The 18,390-nt window shown below is 46.5% G+C and overlaps 1 protein-coding gene across 4 annotated transcripts in view; it reads right to left on the bottom strand.

Moving 5' to 3' along the window:
* Window positions 1–1,071: 1,071 nt before the first annotated feature.
* Sash1 (SAM and SH3 domain containing 1) overlaps window positions 1,072–18,390 on the bottom strand; it is a 229,949-nt gene continuing 212,630 nt past the window's right edge. For all 4 annotated transcript variants that reach the window (XM_041680053.1, XM_041680051.1, XM_041680054.1 and 1 more), the window contains 5 exons: window positions 17,529–17,679; window positions 12,137–12,250; window positions 7,422–8,533; window positions 6,135–6,266; window positions 1,072–4,407 (listed from right to left, as the gene is read on the bottom strand). In XM_041680053.1, the coding sequence (XP_041535987.1) occupies window positions 4,144–4,407; window positions 6,135–6,266; window positions 7,422–8,533; window positions 12,137–12,250; window positions 17,529–17,679 (1,773 nt within the window). In that variant the 3' untranslated portion in view covers window positions 1,072–4,143. The remainder of the gene's footprint in view (window positions 4,408–6,134; window positions 6,267–7,421; window positions 8,534–12,136; window positions 12,251–17,528; window positions 17,680–18,390) is intronic.

The following is an 18,390-nucleotide window of genomic DNA, read 5'->3' as shown; positions in this document are numbered from 1 at the left end:
ATGTGCAATTCACATGGAATTATGACTGTCTACACTATGTCTGCAAAGCTAGGCCAGCGCTGTGGCAAGAGCTGCCTGGAGGGGGAGGAGGGAGAAATGAAGTCGAGGGCAAGAAAGGAGATGTATTTTGTTTTGTTTCATGAGCATATATTATATACTCAAGAAATGTTACTGTTGGAACCCTCCTCTTTGGGGGATGGGCTGGAGCTCAGAGGCAGAGCATTTGCCTGCCATATGCAATGGCCTGGGTTCAAGCCCTCCCACCACAAAAGCCAAACCAAATGAAACTAAACCCTGATCTTTATACCAACCCTGATTCACCAATGTTGGAAACACATTTTTGTCAAGTTGGCTAATTCCTGGACTATCTTAACCTGAACTTCTCTTTCAGTAGCAGACACGAGTTTGGTTATTACGTTTCACTGTGAATTATTGGTCAAGTCAACCATGTACCTGGCCCTGGAGTCTTCACTTGAGGACAATAAGCTTAGAGAGATGACCTCCAAACATCTTTCTTTTGAAAGATGCTATGATTATGGCTCTCTGTTGTGTATTCAAAAAGAAAAACTGTATGATTAGCGTGCTTTGCTATCGGGAATGAGCAGGGCTGAGGAGAAGGCTCGGGAGCTAGAACGCTTGCTGTGTGAGTGTGGGGACCTGAGCCTGGGTACTCAGATACACGCAAAGCTGGATGCAGCGGTTCATGTGCTCACATAGTGAGATGTGAGGCAGACTCTGGAAGTTTGTGGGTCAGACCTCCTGGTGGACAGAGCACTTTACACATAAGAGACTGTCTCAAACAAGATGGAAGTTGAGGTCACCCAGGACTGCCTGACCGCCAGACATTCGTCATGGCACATTCATGCCCACGTACACATGAACACAGACACACAGACATCAGGCAAAGAAAGAACCTTTGTGAGTCATTAAAAAAAAAAGACCCCTGTACAATCAATATTTTCACAAAACACTGCACTCCTCAACCACCCTCCCTTTAATTTTTAAGATTTTCAAGTTTCTCTTTCATTTTTCTTCTGTCTTTGAAGCGCCACCAGAACAAAAGAAACAGACTCAACTGAAGAAATTTATTTACTTTTTCCCTAAGTACATAGATGACATTATTATAGACAAGTTTGATGCGCAGGAAAACCCTCCTGTCCGCCTTTCTTCTTCTAAATGGATCATCACAATAATTTGTTTGTACAAATTTTAAAACAATACACAGCTTTCTTGGGCTGAAGCAATTGCAAGACCGTATTGGTATTGGTATATTACAGCTACTTACAAGGTTTAAGAACAGCAATGGAGAAAAATAAGTTATTTAAATATTGATTTCATATACAGAAAGTGCAATGTTGTTAGTTGTCATATAACTTGCTTGACAGTTTGTTTTTCTTTTCTATCAATTTAAAAATCAAGATAACTTGGACGCAAGACAGACTTTTCTGGAACCTCACTCAGTCCGCACACAGCAGCGACTTGGGAATCGACCTCAGCTCCGCTGCAGCTGTGGAACACACTAGGCTGTGTCGGGGAAACACTTCTCACAGAGGAATCATTTCCAATTTCATCCACACCTGGGGTCAGGACAGAGAAAAGGGCCCCCAACTATGCAAGGCCATGAAAAGCTATTTGCTCTTATCATCTGGGAATGTAAATCGAAGTTTGGGCAGCTGCTTTCTCTGCGGACAGCTGAGACGCACAAATCACACACATTCTGGGTAGCTACCTGAGCCGAAATGCCTTTCCAGCTTTCTTTTGTGCTTTCCAAAGACAACAAGTTTCACCGTCACTCAAAATTCTGTACCAAATGCAACTGATCAAAACTGGATATTGCTAAAGCCTGCCACTTGTCTACTCACAGCCCTAGGGACAGCCCCAGGCCACCTCAGGGCCACACACCAACATTCAGGCTTTATTCAAACCAAATGAACTGTTAAAAGCAAAGAAAAAAACAAACAAATACTACAGATATATTGGAAGAGAGAGAGAGAGAGAGAGAGAGAGAGAGAGAGAGAGAGAACACCACCTCAGCCCCTTCAGACATTCACACTAAATTCATGGTCCCTGAATTTGTTTTCCATGCAAAGGCAATGATTTCCAGAGTGATAAAAATATTGTTTGGCATTCTCAAGACCTCTGGTGCTAGTTTGACTGAAAAGAAAAAACCCTACACTGAGAATGGGCTAAACCTTGGAAGTTCGCGTGAGATTTCTCCTTCTCCCTTGGTACCGCTAACATGACTTTTTCTCGTCTCTTTACTCAGCTACTCGTGAGCAGAATCTCTTCCGACGTCAGGCCAGGGTTACTTCAAAAGCATGAGACGCCCGTTTCTGAACACCAGTCCCACACCAGCATGAGAAACAACCTAGATGCTGTAGCTGGCTGAGAACCCTGCATCCCCACCCAGGAGGGAGGCTTGGCCACAACCCAGGGGGCCAAGCATGAGGTCTTTCTTTAAGAGTCCAATAGGAATCTGGGGGCTTTGCCTTTTTAGTCTAACTTGTCTCGACTTCTTCACACGGCATCTTATAGAAGGCAAGTGAAACTGAGGAAACATAGTGTTATTTTAAATGCATACCGAAGTGTGAAAAATAAAATAAAATAAAATAAAGAAGACATCACCTGAGAATGTCCCTTTCCTCAGAGCCAGGGGTTCAGCCATATGAAGCCCATGGTCGAGCTGGTTTTGTTATTAAGAAGACCACTTGCCCTCCTCTCCTGAGGGAAATCATGTTCTAATGATCTAGTGACATATCAGAGGACTTTTGATCCAGGCCGTGTTCAAAGCGCCTCTGTGAGAACATAAGCCTTCACAGGATGCTCGAGAGAAAAACACTGCATGGCAAACCGATGGCACGGGGCATCTGTCTAAGTCTACCGATTGCTAGGAAACCAGACATCAGATAAGAAGAGGAGCGATTACACTGAAGAACAGTTGAAAAGATGCAGAGTTGAACACACAGCCAATGTGGCTTGTCTGGCTCCATGATGAACCTTTGAGTTAAAATAATTATCTAAGTAACAAATGAGAGATAAAAAACAACTGTAGAACTGGCCAAAAAGGAAAAAAAAAAAAGTAAAACAAACAACAAACCAACAAACTGCATGTAACTACTTCCCTTTTTAGAAAAAAAAAATCTTTCTGAGATTCGCGACACGACAATGACTTTCTGCCGAGGTCATCCACTAGCTGAGACCGGGTTTTGGAATGGGCGTGGTCAGGATTCCATGTAAATGCTGCAGCACCGTGGCCACCACGACGGGCACTCGCTAAGGAGCGTGGGATGAAGGGCCGTTGCACACGTGAACATACATGCCCCTCTGTGAGTACAGATGGACTTGTACTGAAATTGTGGTTAGTTTAAAAGCTAAAAGCCAACATGAAATGTGGGCCTGGTAGTCACCCCTATAAAATAAACCACGTTAGAACGAGACTGTTAAAAAAAAAAAGGGGGCTATTTTTGCTGAAAACACCCCCAATACGTTAGATGGCAGTCTAAGCTGAAGATCTGGAACTAGGGTTAAGGGTTGCGGACACTAGATAAGATAACTGATTAAAAGTTTATATTAAGGCAAACAAAAGCTAATTGCTAGAAAGCAATTCAAATGTCTCCTATTTATCTACAGGAGAACAGGGCTGCCCTGCTCTGGGTGTAGTCAGCCGCTCTCACTTCTGAACGGAGGAGTCTGGGCAATAGTGTACAGTAAGTCCAGAGTCTGTTGCTTTGGCCTAGCTCGCTCAGCCCATCGCGCTCTGGCATCCAGTGGGGTGACCGACAGATGGGCAAGGGCACCGTCAGACACGAGCGGGCTGCCTTGCCCTCTTCTAGCCCCTCTGCCAGCACAAAGATAGACTGGATACACCGTGTTCGCAATGAAGTTGGCATCTTGGCTCTTCTGTGTCTGAAAACAAAACTAAGTGCTTGTCTTGCCTTTGGGGATCGAAGAGAACCACACCGATTTCCTTGGCATGGAGGGGTACTTTTTCCTCAGTTCTAGTACCAATCCTGGTCTGGGAGCCCCACGTGGGGTCTTTCCTTCTGGATCAGGTCAACCCCAGCAGATTTAGAGGGATTGTATCAGCTTTGTAAGCACAGTGGAAGGCTGGCTCTTGTCCAAAGAGGGCCATGGCAGGCCTGGCTACATGGCCTCAGGGCTTGGTGGCAGTTTGAAGAGTCTGGCTGCGGATATGAGCTTCCTTATATGTCTCTCCTCTGTGATGCCGGCCTCCTGAAGGCAAGTGGGGGACAGGGAAGGCACTTGGCTCAGCATGCTGAACCCTGCGTCAGAAAGGGTGCTGGTGTACATGGGCAGGCCAATGGAAATGAGCCAATCCGACAGAGAGGCAACACATCCAGGAGACAGGGGCTTTCTGCAGATTTCCGTCAGCCCACCACTTGGGATCTGGGTAAATAAAGAAAGTCATGTCATGAAGATCGCACAGGTACCATGAGAGGGTTACTTTCTGTTGGCTAAGGGGGATGGGACTGAGCTATGCCACAGCTAAGAGATGTCAAACATCAAGAACTCTGCTCAAAAATGAGAAAGACTTTCAAGGATTATTCTAGAAGATTCCAGAAGGAATCTGGGATTAGATCAAATCCCAGTTATGTGCGTAAGGCTCCAAGCTGCAGGCATTTACATATGTCCCGCTATTTTTGTCTCCACGAAATCCTTTAACGAAGGAGAACTGCAGAGACAAACAGGTGTGGCCGTGTCGAAAACGGTGCTCAATGGGTAGGGTTTTGTAAAGTGTCACCTCTCCTGTATTTGACCCTATAGTAACAACCAGGAAATTAAATATCTAAATGTACACGGTTAGTCAACAGTTTAAAATCTAATAATATCCAGAGTTGACTAGGGCAGAGAAACGGATGTTAAAACCTGATTGGTAGGTACAGAGAAGGTTGTCTTTCGGAAGAAGATATGCAGGATGTCAAAGCCCACACAATGTGTGTAATTGTGCGTGTACTCATGTTCACAAAGGTGCACAACATGTGTGTGGAGGTCAGAGGTCAACCTTCCACGGCCTTCCTCAGGAGCCGTCCATCTTTTATTTTGAAGCAGGGCTTCCGGCTTTCATTTGGAACGGGCTGACTCAGCCAGACTGGGTGCTCAGTGAGCTCCAGGGATCCACTGTCTCTGCCTCCCGAGCGACACTTAAGTATATGATGTTATAGAGGTAAGATCTGGGTCCCATGCTTGTGTGTTTTGCTCGCTGGGCCATCTCTCCAGCCCTGATTTTGTACAATCTTGAAGAAGTGAACTCTCATAAAAGTATAGAAATCCTCAGATATTATTAGGAATTCCACAGATATATTAAAAAAAATAAAGCTGCTTTTCACTTTATCATTTAAAATAAAAAACTAGGAGAAAAAGCCCTAAATATTTATTGATACATAATTGGCTAAACCATAGAATATTCACTTAATAAAAACTGTGGAATCTTGGTCGTAAGAAAAATATTTTACTAAAACAGATTCGTGATCTCATAAGTAAAAACAGCAAGGCTTAAAACTGTGCATTTCTTCTTCCACATGTGCAGAAATGACCCGTTGAAAACTGGCACGTAGAAGTTTTATATCCTTGGGACATACAGCGCTGGGGTTTGGAGAAATGCAGAATATCGAAGCCAAACTTCTTAACACATATTCACTCTGTCCCACTCCACAGAGCTTTCTCTCACAGACTAAGAATAAAGTCGGCTCAGTGCCTTCCGAGTACATAACACACCGATGTCAACTGCAATGCCCTGGGGTGCACAGAGATTCCTTGAACTTACTCGTCTTATTTAACTAAAATGGTCTTAGCCTGAGTATCCTACCATGATGCCTGCAATCCCAGTGTTCAAGAAGCTGAGGCAGGAGGTTCACAAATTGAAAGCTAACCTGAACTACACAATGAGGCCATGCCTAAACAAACAAAAGTCGGCGGTGTGGCTCAGCGGCAGAGGCCTTTTCTAGCACGTATAAACCCCTCCAAAAAACGAAATCAAAATCTAAGCAGACCATGTTATTTTCTTCCCAGGGCTCTAGCAAGCCCTTGTGCTGTTAACACTTGCCAGCCAGGGTCTTGTAACTACATGTACTACAGAATGCTATGGGTTCCTCCCCAAAATGTGGGCTGCTCACCGCCATACGATGCTGCTTCCGAAGCAGCTTCACCCGGATCTGGTCCATATTGGTGGCAATGTCCCTCTCAGGCTGATCTAAGTCTTCGGCATATCTCTGCACCAGAGCTTCAGGGATCCCACAGCGGCCATGCTGCCAGGGGAAAGAGGAGTGGGGTATGAAGGGTGGTACAGACATTCTCCCACCTAAAATCCAACAAACGTGAAGGCTCGGCTCTCAGAAAATAACACCAAGGGTTAGTTCAAAAGGAGCATGTCCCATTTATTACTGGGACGGACACTTGACAAGGAGCATGCGTACATCTTCATCTTCCACACACCAATAAGCTCTAAATATTTCAAAACAGAACTAAGACAACACGATCCTCTATTTTCTGATGCCTGAAACTCACTTTTACAAAACTCAGTGCGTTAGTGTGGCTGAGCATGGTCCCTAATCTGTGGAAAGCCAAGCCATCACTCCACAGATGCTATTTGCCCTTCATCTGAGAAGACGCCACTGTCACACCCGGACACATTTACTGCACAAGTCTCCCCGTTTCCCCTTCAGAGCTACATAGCCATCAATATCAAAGGGGACAGGGGCTGTTCTCGGGAGGCACTGATGATCATAAGAATTTAACGACAGCGACTCTTGGGAACACGTTATGACAGAAGATGCATTTCCCAAAGAAAAGCACAGCCTCTTCTATTATCACCGATTTGTCTTCAAAGTCGCTTTGGTGTCGGTACGTTTTTCTCTTTTCAAACAGAACAGTGTTTCATCGCAGATGTGAATGGTTTGGGTGCATTAGGGTTTTCACATCATGCCTCCCAGCTCCTTGGCGTGTAATTGCTGTCGCACGCCAGAACAAGACACTAAACTGGAAGGCTCGGCAGTTTGCTAGGTATGCTCCCAGCAACTGTATTTGCTTACAGCAATCTGACAGGGAGAAGATAACATGGGTTATTTGAAAACCCCAGTTGAACTACACAGGAAGGAACACACACTGACTGCGGGCTATGTACCCTAAATTCAGGTCTCTCTTGCTATTACACCATCCCATTAGGGAACCAGTTCTGGTACTAACTGTGCTCCCTGATAAGCGCAGCTGCCAAAAACTAAAACCAAGCAAGGGGGAAAGAAAACCATGACGTTGCATTTGTACTGAATCCCGGGGTAAGGGGTACATTTCCCGCGCACAGAGGCCATAAGTAGAATGCACCATGCTGTCTCCACAGCACTTGCACCTGGCTCTCATTTGAGAAAAACAACAGGCAGAGGCCCTGAGGCCCAAGCCTTGGATACCTTATCAGAGTAGGGCTCCTCGGTGAGATCAATGCCCTCAGCTTGTAGCTTGTTCTCGGTGAGCATCTCCAGGTCCACGCCCCGGACGCAGGAAACCTTCCTGCTCAGCGCTGGGCCCAGCTTCACACCATGCTCTTGCAGGCTGGTGCTCTCGGGCAGCTCTGCCAGCCACGGTGGAGGTCTCGCGCAGGTTGGGCTGCCCGGCTCAGTCCCCGAGGGAGGCCTGGGCTCCCGGGGAGAGGGGCAGTCACAGGGGCTGACAGGACTGGCAGGGCTGGCCTTCTTCAGCGGCAGGGTGGGCGCCTCCAGGCTGGGGACCAGGTGCAGGCCATTGGCCAGGCGCTCTCGATTCTTCTTGGCAGGCACAGGTGGGGGCTGCGATGGATGTCTGGGCTGTGTCCTGGTCTCAGGGGCGCTCTGTTCCCCATCTACCCCTTCTTTGGTGCCCAGGGGGTGGTGGTCATGTCCTTTTCTGTGACCCTCAAGAGACGTCCTTATTAAGCCAGGTTTAACTGGAGGCTGAGCCTCGAAATTTCTGGGAACACACTGAGGAGGAGATACGCCAAGATTAGAGGTCGCTGTGGGGCCATCCAGTTTCTTAGCCATCATTTTTGGGGGGTCAGAAAATCCCTTGCTTTGGGTCAGAAGCATCCCGTCTTCCGCAGTAGGATCTCGGCCTTGGGGCTGAGCCTCAGAGGAACAGGCAGATGTCTTTTGTGGCACTTCCGGTACGTTCTGAGGGCAGGCTTCCTGCACCTTGGTAGGTACATTGTTGCCGGCATCAGCGTCACCCTGAAGGTCATCCAGGGAATGGGATCGGGGCCAACTTTCCACAGACTGAGGACCCTCCAGGGTTTCACAGCTGCGACAGATGGAGACAGGGAGGCTCCTTCGGTTTTTATTCGAACCAGTCCCACAGGGCACATCTCCGCACTGGGCAGTGTCCGGGGCTAGACCTCGGCCCAACCTGCCTTCCTCTCCCTGCTGGCGCACCTCCACCGATTTTGTTAACGGCAATGTCGGGTAATTGCCTGGCTGGCTCCTGCTGAAAGACTTCAAGTTGGACTCTGTAGACGACTTGGTAGACAGCACGCTGGGTTTTTGAGTTTTGCCTTGAGAGAAAGAGATATTTTTACAACCACGTTTTAAAGTCACTGACATGAAGGTACAAACGTGGGCTAGTAGGGGACATAATTCCTGCATCAACAAAACTTTCACTTAGGACACTGAAAAATGTAAGGTGGTTAGGGACCCACTTTTATTTTTATAAAGAATTCTGGTCTCATTAAAGTACTTATATTGGTGGAAACGAATTGGTTACATGGAAATAAAATGCTGTGCCAAGCAGAAGCAGCCAAGGGTTAATGTCTATTCCAAGCTGCATTCAGTATAGAAGGTCGATTGGCTATGCACGCCCTACTCAGAAACCAAGCCATAAGATCTGTTTGGCGGCTTGACTTTCTGAGCTGATCTCTTAGAGCAGGTTCTATGAGTGGTCCCCACAATGGGTGATTAAAACAAAACAGCACGTAAGTCATCCTTTCCTTGCCGCTACTCTACTTGAACACATTTACACAAGAACGACGAGGAAGCAGCTTTGATACTGACCGGTAAACAAGCTGCAGGGAGTGTTTTGCTAGAGACCATCTACAAAATACTTACTCGGACACTTCTAGTGCGGCAACTGATTAAAGCGAATCGCTAGCTTGTTAGCTGAACATCAGCCAGACGTAACCCAGCAATCTGATAGCTTCTGATTTATATTTACAGCGGCAGCTACTGTGTGACACGCTTTACTGGGAACATGCTGTAATCATGTAGGTATGTGTGTAGCATAGGTAAGCTCATGCTCATTGACTATGTAGGTATGTGTGTAGGGACAGGCAAGCGCATGATCACTGACTATGTAAGCATGTATATAGCACAGGCAAGCTTATGATCACTGACTATTTAGGCATGTGTTTAAGCCCAGGCAATTCACACACACACACACACACACACACACACACACACACACACCTATGGCGCTTTGTCTCTTCTTTTGATAATGACATATATTGTGTCCCTGGTCTGATAAACCTGAGAATACTCCAGGTAACAAAACATCTGAGCCACGTGATTAAGTTACTCTAGAAAAGGATGAAAACACCACAACTCTTTGTCAGGTTTGGAAGGTACAAAAAAAAAATGGCTGCGTCTAATCACTGAAAAGCTAGCATATTATTAATATAGCTAAGAGGGTCCCCCCACCAACCTATCAATAAACATTCTGAATTCAGTATTTTAATTTCGAACTCTAAGTCCCCCCTTTGAGCAATATCACCCTTTCAATTTGATCCGCAAAGAGCAGCAGGGAGAAATCAGGCTGTGGACGCACACGATAGGGAGAGCAAGAAAACGGGTTGGACGGTGCCCGCGCCATAAGGGAAGTAGCTGCTTCGGGGCAAACAGAAGGCTATCTTTGATAAAAAGTCTCTCTGTGAGGCAGTAGAGATGAAGGAAATGGAACAGAAAGAAAGGCCCAGGGCTCTAGCAGTACAAGCGGGTTAGCCTTCATCAGCAGAGAGAAAAAGAGTCTCCATTCATGATTTCACAGCTTTCTGAGCTTCCTCAAACCTCAAACCGATAATATGAAGTGTTTCATGCCAAGCATAACTACAGTCCCTAAGGCTGGCGGATGAGAACAGCTCTCTCCTCAACTGGACTTTTTATTAACGAGGCCATCCTTTTTGATAAGACCCCAAACAGCATATGAAATATTTTACATCCTGCAAAGCAGAGAGGCCTGGTCAAATGGCATGCATCCTCTATGAAGAGGTTCATATTGCAAACCCTTCTTGGATCTCTCCTCTATTCAACAGCAATGCACTAGCCCCTTCTTCGGAGGTCACTATTCTGTTGCTACATGGAGATATGGCCTACGGTTACGACTCAATGTATTGGCTACCATCCCGTTTCTCGTTAACAGAAGAATCGCTACAGCTAAATGGAAACAAAATGCTTCAGAGAGCAGACCATATGAAAGCTTAAAAGTTAGCTGAAATAGAAAACTCTTAACACTCATAGAGCACAAGCTTTGGAAGTATGTTTTCCTCTCATTACCTCCCAACCTAAACCATGTATGTATCAATGCCAGGTTCACATTCTTCATATAGAAAGAGCCCTGACTTGCCCTGAAATCTAAGCATGGCTCACCAGCGGGTTTCATCCAGTTCGCCAAGAGGTTTTCCTAAGTTCTTCTGGGCATTAAACCCTTTGCCAGCACTATCTTCCTTTCCGGATTTACCAAGCCAGCACTGCTAGGGTTAATTTACCAGATTGCTTCAGCCACAGAAAAGTTACTAACAGAGAAGAAAAATGCCTCCCAAACCTACCCGAAGATTTGCTCTTTGCTAAAAATGACAGTATGCCGGGCTCCTGGGTGGGTTTGCGTTGCACTGACCAAGGCCATCTAAATGTGAAGCATCAGAGGACCTGCTTATCTTCCAAAGTGACAGAACATTCTGGGTGGCAGAGCTTAGGGGTACATTGCTAGGTTCCCGTGATGCTTATCAGAATCGACATCAGTGTGAGGTGGGTGAGATGCCCAGGGTGCCGATGCAGAGGAGAGGTTACTCCAAGAGTATGGTTGGTAACTGGAGTAAGCTCCTCATGAGAATTTGAACCCAGCTTTTATTTGTCTTAGCTTAGAAAAAGTTTGGGTACTCCTCAAAATAACTCTCCCATGCTATTTGTTTTTAAGCATGATTTGCATAAAGAAACACATTTTTATGTCTACCATCCAACAGACACACGTGAAGTAAAGACTGTAGTAACGTTACTAATGATTCTAACCTGACCATATGGAACGTGTTGATTTCTACTGCGTCCTACAAAGCCATTATCCATGGGTCACTAAACTGACTTCACAACCCACTAACAAACTGCAACCTATAGCTTAAGATGGCTTGCTTCAGCACATGTGAAAAAATAGCCTAACCTGTTAGTACCAGATGAGAATTCCAATAGCTGGTATATGCTATGGAACCCGGGTATGTTCTTCTATCGTTTTCAAGTGTCCAACAGCACTTAGGACATGACGGCAGTATGACCTCTTTACTACTGCTTCTAATCTTACAATAATAGGAATTCAGGGCATACCACAGGAAGCCACAGTCCCCTGCCATGCCATTTACCCTCTCTGCCTTATTCCGCTTAAGACCTTGGTTCAGTATGGAGGAGGCTTTAGGAGTTTTATATCGTCAGCTTCCCAACTGTTAGGAGAGAGAAGCCACAAATAAGACCCGTGGCCCTTCTAGTCACCCTCTCTAGGGGCAATTGCTTCCGGAATCAGGCTTTGCGGCTACGACATACAGAACACGGCTGCCAGGGTACCCTTGATGGATGGTCGACCTGGTAAATTGTTTTCCTTATGGGCCTAATCATTCCCAGCACTGAGATGCTGGTGGTTACTATGTGAAGAAAAGGGCACAAGAGACACACAATTTAGGTTTTATGGCCGCAGGTATTTTAGGCAGAATTTATAAACTTCACGCAGCAGCCAGGAGGAATGAGCACAGATGCTAACTGAAGAGCGGTGGGGGACGAGGCCCGAAATGGAAAGATGACCCGTGGCTTCATTGCCAGACAAGAATCGAGGCTTTGGAGAGAATATTCTTACACATTTGAAGCTGGGAATTGCTGAAGCTTGTTCTAGAAGTTAGCGCAAACATTACCATTTTCCAAGTGCTCACTGCTTTCGTAGCATCCGGAGTCTCGTGGGGAACATCCGCTCAGGCCTTGGCTGTCCACCAGAAGCTTCTCCTGAGACCCAGACTGGTCACTGTTACCTGGGGGATGAAGTACAGAGCGTGATGTCACCAGGAGCCCCAAAGTCAGTCAGATATTCATCCTTTGCTACTGACACCCGTGCTTAAGTCTAACGAAAGTGAAAATGAGCTAATGAAATCAGAACACTTCTCTTTCAAGGAGCGTATCCACTATGTGAGGACAAAGTTGGCATCAGAGAGCCCAGGGTTGAAATATGCCGATAACCCCCAAGCTATCCAAACAGTGGCAAAATGAAGCCATGGGACAGAGGAGAATGCAGAGTGCGGTGCTGGCAAGGAAGAGGGCACAGCCAAGTGATGAGGCTATCAGCAAGAGCCGTGTGAGTGAGCGCGGCTTGTGCTAGGGGGACAGGGTCAAGTGATTCCAGGCACCTGGCCGGCTTGCCCTTCAGCTCATTTATATTAGGGGCTCTTCAAACTCGGAAGCTTATATAAAAGTGTCGGATGAAATATTGCTCTATTAGCATCGGAGAATATTGTTAGCCTGTGGTTAACGATATGAGCCGGTTGTATTGCCTCGGCCTGAGGAAGGCTGGTGAGAGAAGAACGGATCTTTTGTCTTCTGGAGTGTTGAAGGTCTCTGTTCTTTTGACCGTTCTCTCTTGCCCTTGGGTAGGCATTTTCTATTCCCCACACCCAGAGTGAGAAAGGTGTTCAGGCGACCCTCAGACTGGCAGATGGAACAGTCCCAGCCTGGGCAATCCATCCATAAGGAAGCATCATGATTTAAAGAAGCATCATTTTTTTGTCAATCAGACCTCAGTCAGGGCTGGGGAAAACCAGGAGGCAAGTTAACCATGCTGCTTCAGGGAGTCTCCCTGGAGTAAAGCATGCGGGAAACGGTGTGCGCATTCAATTCCCAGGCAGAATGGTTGTGTTTTCTAGAGAGGGAGCCAAGGGAGCCTAGGCCGCTGAGGCTTCTCTACACACAGCACGTCTTTGGATAATTATGTGGAGAAAGGACTTGGTCACACAAAACGAAAACCAAGAGAATATTTTCTACACAAATAGCTAGTCTCAAAGACAAATGGCTTTAATTTATTTTTTCTTTCCCTTTGCCCCTCACCTGCCCACACCAACCACACACACATACACACAAAGAAAAAAGGAAGAAATCAATAAGCCAGAACTATGATGCCTTTTCCCAGATCATCAGAATGAATGTGGGAGGAGGCTGAGGGCTACGACGTCAGGCACATGCTGGTGGGTTCCCCGTTCCCATTACACTGCCTGCCTATCTTTCTCAGGTACATGCTGGTGGGTTCCCTGTTCCCATTACACTGCCTGCCTATCTTTCTCAGGCACGTGCTGGTGGGTTCCCTGTTCCCTTTACACCGCCTGCCTATCTTTCTCAGGCACATGCTGGTGGGTTCCCCGTTCCCTTTACACCGCCTGCCTATCTTTCTCAGGCACGTGCTGGTGGGTTCCCGTTCCCTTTACACCGCCTGCCTGTCTTCCTCAGAGGGAAACTGAATGATGCCACAGAGTCTGTCAGAAAAACTTCTCAAAGTATACCCCAAAAGAGTGCTAATTACCAAACGATTAGCGAGAGATTAACAAATTAGAAGCCCATGAGCAAATACCGCCCCTCCCTCCGCAAACAACCTCACACTGGAACATTCTACAGCGATGCTCTCATCCTGTGGAAGAGCCTGCGGATTTGGACCGGCCTTTGTTCTTGTCTAGCACGCTACTTAGGAAAATGATACTGGCAAAGGAGTGCTTTGGGGTGTCTTCTGCTACCCAGAAAGAGGGATCGCTCATGTGTTCCCAGTGCCGACAGTCCGGTGGAGCAGACAGAGCAGCAACACAGGCTGCAGAGTGCCTGCTAGGGCACAGAAAACAGAACACAGGACTCCTGCCGAGGTGGTGAAGTGCATCCTGGAAACCCGCCTTACCAGGCATTATTAAATCCTGTCCTTACAGAAAAGGAAAGACTTTCTCTCATGCCTGAGAACCATGGCACAGTTCACAGTCACGTGGGACACGTACGACACGGGACTAGAGCGCCATTTTCACAAGAAGGAAGAAAGGTCTTCTGCGTCTAGACCCTTCTGCTACACCTGCTAGCATCAATGCCACCAGAGAAAAGACTCAAGATGGAGAGGAAGAAGCCAGTTGTCATTCAAACAAGATCAGAAGGGCTGGAGTCCCATTTGGGCACAAGCTGAAGGGACTCGGAATGCTGGGTCAAAAGCTCTCCCCTGCCAAGCCACTCACACGTGAGCATGCACACGGGCGGGATTTGCAAAGACATTGAGTTGCTCGAACATCCAAAGCGATGGCACACACCGTTTTCTAGAGAGCAGTTTCCTTGGAAACAGGGGGAGATGGAGTTCTTGGGGAAGCCTCTTCAAAGGGTTTACTGTGTTTTCTATATGGCAGACTGATCGCCACCCCTGAATTTGTGAAGTGCTCCTGCACGCATTTGTTCAGCTTTTCTCTGTGCCTCCTGCATGCTTCAAATCATCTTAAATTAAAAGTCTTATATATAAAAAGATCACCTCCCTTCTTTCAGTCAGGGTCTCTCTCCCTATAGCCTTTCAGTAATCCTGCCATACCTGTGTTAACGGCAGGGGAGACCACAGCTATGAGCCACCATGGCCAGCTTCGAAGGACTGTTTCTATTGAGCTGAACACCTAACATTGGTTAAGATGGCAAACGATATGATATATGTCTTCTATTGCAATATTTTTTAAAGGTAAACCATTTAAGGGCTTTTTTCATTTAGAGGATGTAAAGAGCTGGTAATCTCCAAATGGAAGGCCGACTGCCGGCCCCCTTCCCTCCTGGGAGGACACCAGCTGGGTCTGACTTCCAAGCCATGCTAGAGATGTATTAGTTTCAGTGGAAGTGAGCTAGATCACTTCAAGATATTTCCACATTTCTCTGGGAACCTTACTAGCGCTCTATGTCTCGACTGCCTACAAACCCAACTTGGCAGAACAGTACTGGGTTTCTCCAAGTGACTGAGGGACCCGGAGGGAGTTTTTCTTCATTACAATGACTTTAACTGCATGGGATGGGAAGTCTTACATCATTAGGCCACATCTGGATATGACCTCTCAACACTAATTAGAACCGCCGAGCACCGAAGCCTTTGCTTCAGGATCAATAAAAGAAGATACAATTTTAGGTATCAGAGAAACTACAAACAATGGAAACGCATAGACCCAAAATGGGATATATGAAGAAACAAGGAGTCCATGTGAGCCTCCAAGTTAGCATCACGGCGGATAACGATATCCTATAAAACGATTCTGGTACAAATCTTACTTAGGCTATGAGCCTGGGACAATCGTCTGAGCCAATGTGTTATGTCAAACTCGGCTCAGATCCCTGCCAATGTGCAGGATTTAGCTTTGCTCTTATGACATCTAAATGAAACAGGAAATGTAACGGATGATGTATATAAGCCAGCTGTCCTCCATGGTTGGGGAAGAGTAAATGGCAGATAATACGGAGCAGATGTGTTCCAGGGGAACAGATGGTTCAACTCTAATTCATATTGATAGAGCAGGTCAGCCACACCAGTCACTAGGCAGGCTGTTTACACACAACCTGGCCGGAGACCCAGGGTATCTCTTAAGGGTCAGATGCTACAGAGACCGGGTCACAAAACGCCACAGCAGGTCATACCCACCCGCCCCCCACCACCCGAAGCCTGGACCTGAAGGATGCCTGTTTACCCCATGTATTAATTTCTTCTCCTGAGGCTGTGATAAAGGCTCCATCAAAGCAGCTGAAGAGTTTATTGAGGGTGTGGGGGAAAGTCCGTCCTGGTGGGCAAACTGTGGCTGTGGGCGCTTGAGCAGTTGGCCACACGGCAGTCACAGTCAGCAGACGGAGAGGAACGTGAGTACACGGTCACACTCTCTTCTATTTAGTCCAGGACCTCAGCCCACACAAGGGCAACACCCACAGCCAAGGTGTGTCCTTCCACCTCAGTGGCCCTCATCCACCCACTCCTTCACAGGTATGCTCCAAGGCTAATTTATTCTAGAGAAGTTCCTCACAGATGTGTCCAAAGGCTGGGTTCCTACGTGATCTCGATGTCAAGCTGACATCAGCTAAGCTTCAGAATTCTATTGACAGTGATAGCATTCCTTCCTGTTTCTGGTTAATTTAAAGGGTGAATTTACTGACACAGTTGCTTCCTTTTCTCCTGGGTCTTATGCATCCAGAAAATACAAATGTTCCTCAGTTTACAACAGTATGCTCGGATAGTATAAGCTAGCATGCACACAACAGCCCGAATCCAGAGAACGTCCCAGTCGACAAGCTGGGACAGAGTGGAGAGTAAGCAGCTGTCAATCATGATCTCAGGCTGGCCAGGGACTCCAGCTCAGCACTGAAAGCTTGCAGACAGCCTATTCCTTGCCTAGAAAAAGAACGGGACTCAAAATTCGGAGTATAGTTTCTAGCAACTGTTAATTGCTTTCCTGGCATCAGAAAAGCAAGGAAATTTTAAGCTGGGGACTATTTATAATCATTTATAATACGTAACTCTTCCCCATCATCAACCATGGTTTGGGCCTGTCTTTCAGTGATAGAAATCCATTAGCTACTGGTACCCGGGAAGCACGGAAAGAAAATACACTTGAATTCAAGAACTGGAAAGGATATTTCCTCCATGATGAATCAGTTTAAGAGGTTTTTTTTTTTTTTTTTTTTTTTTTTTTTTTTTGCCAGACTGAAGAATAAAGAACATGATAAGCCCGGCTTAGCAGACAGAGAACAGCAATGGACGCAATAAAAGCCGTGAATGCCCTGAACTCTGTTCACAGGGCATGAAAATAAGCTCTCGTATTTAGTTTGGGAATTCCTGCCCCACAGACTCACTTCAGAGGATATTTCCTTCTTTAACGGAAACTAACAAGCCTATTCAATAGGAAAAAAACTCATGCTTCAGAAAATGGTTAACTCTTAGATGGGCAAAGAGACACCTAGCCATTTTGTTGTTGTTTTGGCTTGTTTTTGTTTACCCAGGGATTTTGATTGACCTGCTGAAGACGGCACATTCCATCAAGAATCAAGTAGAGCCTACTGGTTCCTCAGCCCCTGGGGCAGCATGCCTTTTACCCAACACTGACAGGCATGTCTGGTCTGTGAACTGTCTTGTCATAATAGGAAATTAACCTTGGCTTTGGAAAGAACGAGACCAACTGAGTGACTCCAGGGACCCTAAGCACATGATTCGAGGCCCATTGGTGACAATAATAATCATGATGATATTCATCTAGCAGTGTGTGTGTGTGTGTGTGTGTCTGAACTTACTGTCATATTCCTGTAACAGCTCCACTGCCGTCAAAAGCACTGCTCTGTGTTCTGGGTCCCTGATATTTAATTCATCTAAGTCTTCTTCCTCCAGGAGCTTGAAGGTGTCCAGGTCTTCATAGCCATTGAACAAGAAAGTGGGCATATGTTCCTATGAAGTAGAACAAGGAGATCAAAGGGAGTCCACGGCCTAGCCATATGATGCATGTCCAAAAACTAGCCTGAGACCCCCTCAGACTTCTTCCCATAATAGCTTTTATGCTAACCAAGGGACGAGTATCATCTGTAATATATGCGGTGGCTCACAGTCTTCCAGCCTAGTAGGCAGACAGGGGTGTAGTGCTCACTCACTGATGGCTTGAGACGATACCTGCTGCACGCTGTAGTGGTGGACCCCACTTACTGACACTGTCACTGTGCCCCAGACAGGAACTAATTCCTTTATCACCACATGGCCCATGGTAGAAAAACTCCTTTTACATTTGGAGGGCTTATTAAAATTCAACTTAGCAAAACCTCTGAATTTCTCTAGAGCAAAATGTTTTATAAGTTGAGAACCAAAATCTACCAGTGTAGGAATAATCTTCTAGAAGGCACTGGGAGGTACAGCACGGGAGAGGAAAGAAGGCGGGTGTCTCGCGGTCCCGTGGAGGTGTGGCCGAGAGCAGAATACTGACACCGAGCTTACGCTGTGCTATCTCCTTCCTAGAGGTCAAGGGCAACATCAGGCTACGGGTAACTATTCCTGTCAAGTACTGGTGGTATTAATGAGTCACACTCGCAACATGACGCAGGTCACCTGCCCAGTGTAGGAAGAGGAAAGGACAAGGACACGGTATGACACGTGTAACCAGTGACTGAC

The sequence above is a fragment of the Microtus oregoni genome, unplaced genomic scaffold, assembly GCF_018167655.1.
Source record: "Microtus oregoni isolate MIOR12 unplaced genomic scaffold, Mior012 000033F_ref0000390, whole genome shotgun sequence".
NCBI lineage: Eukaryota > Metazoa > Chordata > Mammalia > Rodentia > Cricetidae > Microtus > Microtus oregoni.
Note: the sequence above shows the minus strand (reverse complement) of the source record. Positions and strands in the feature narration are given on the sequence as shown.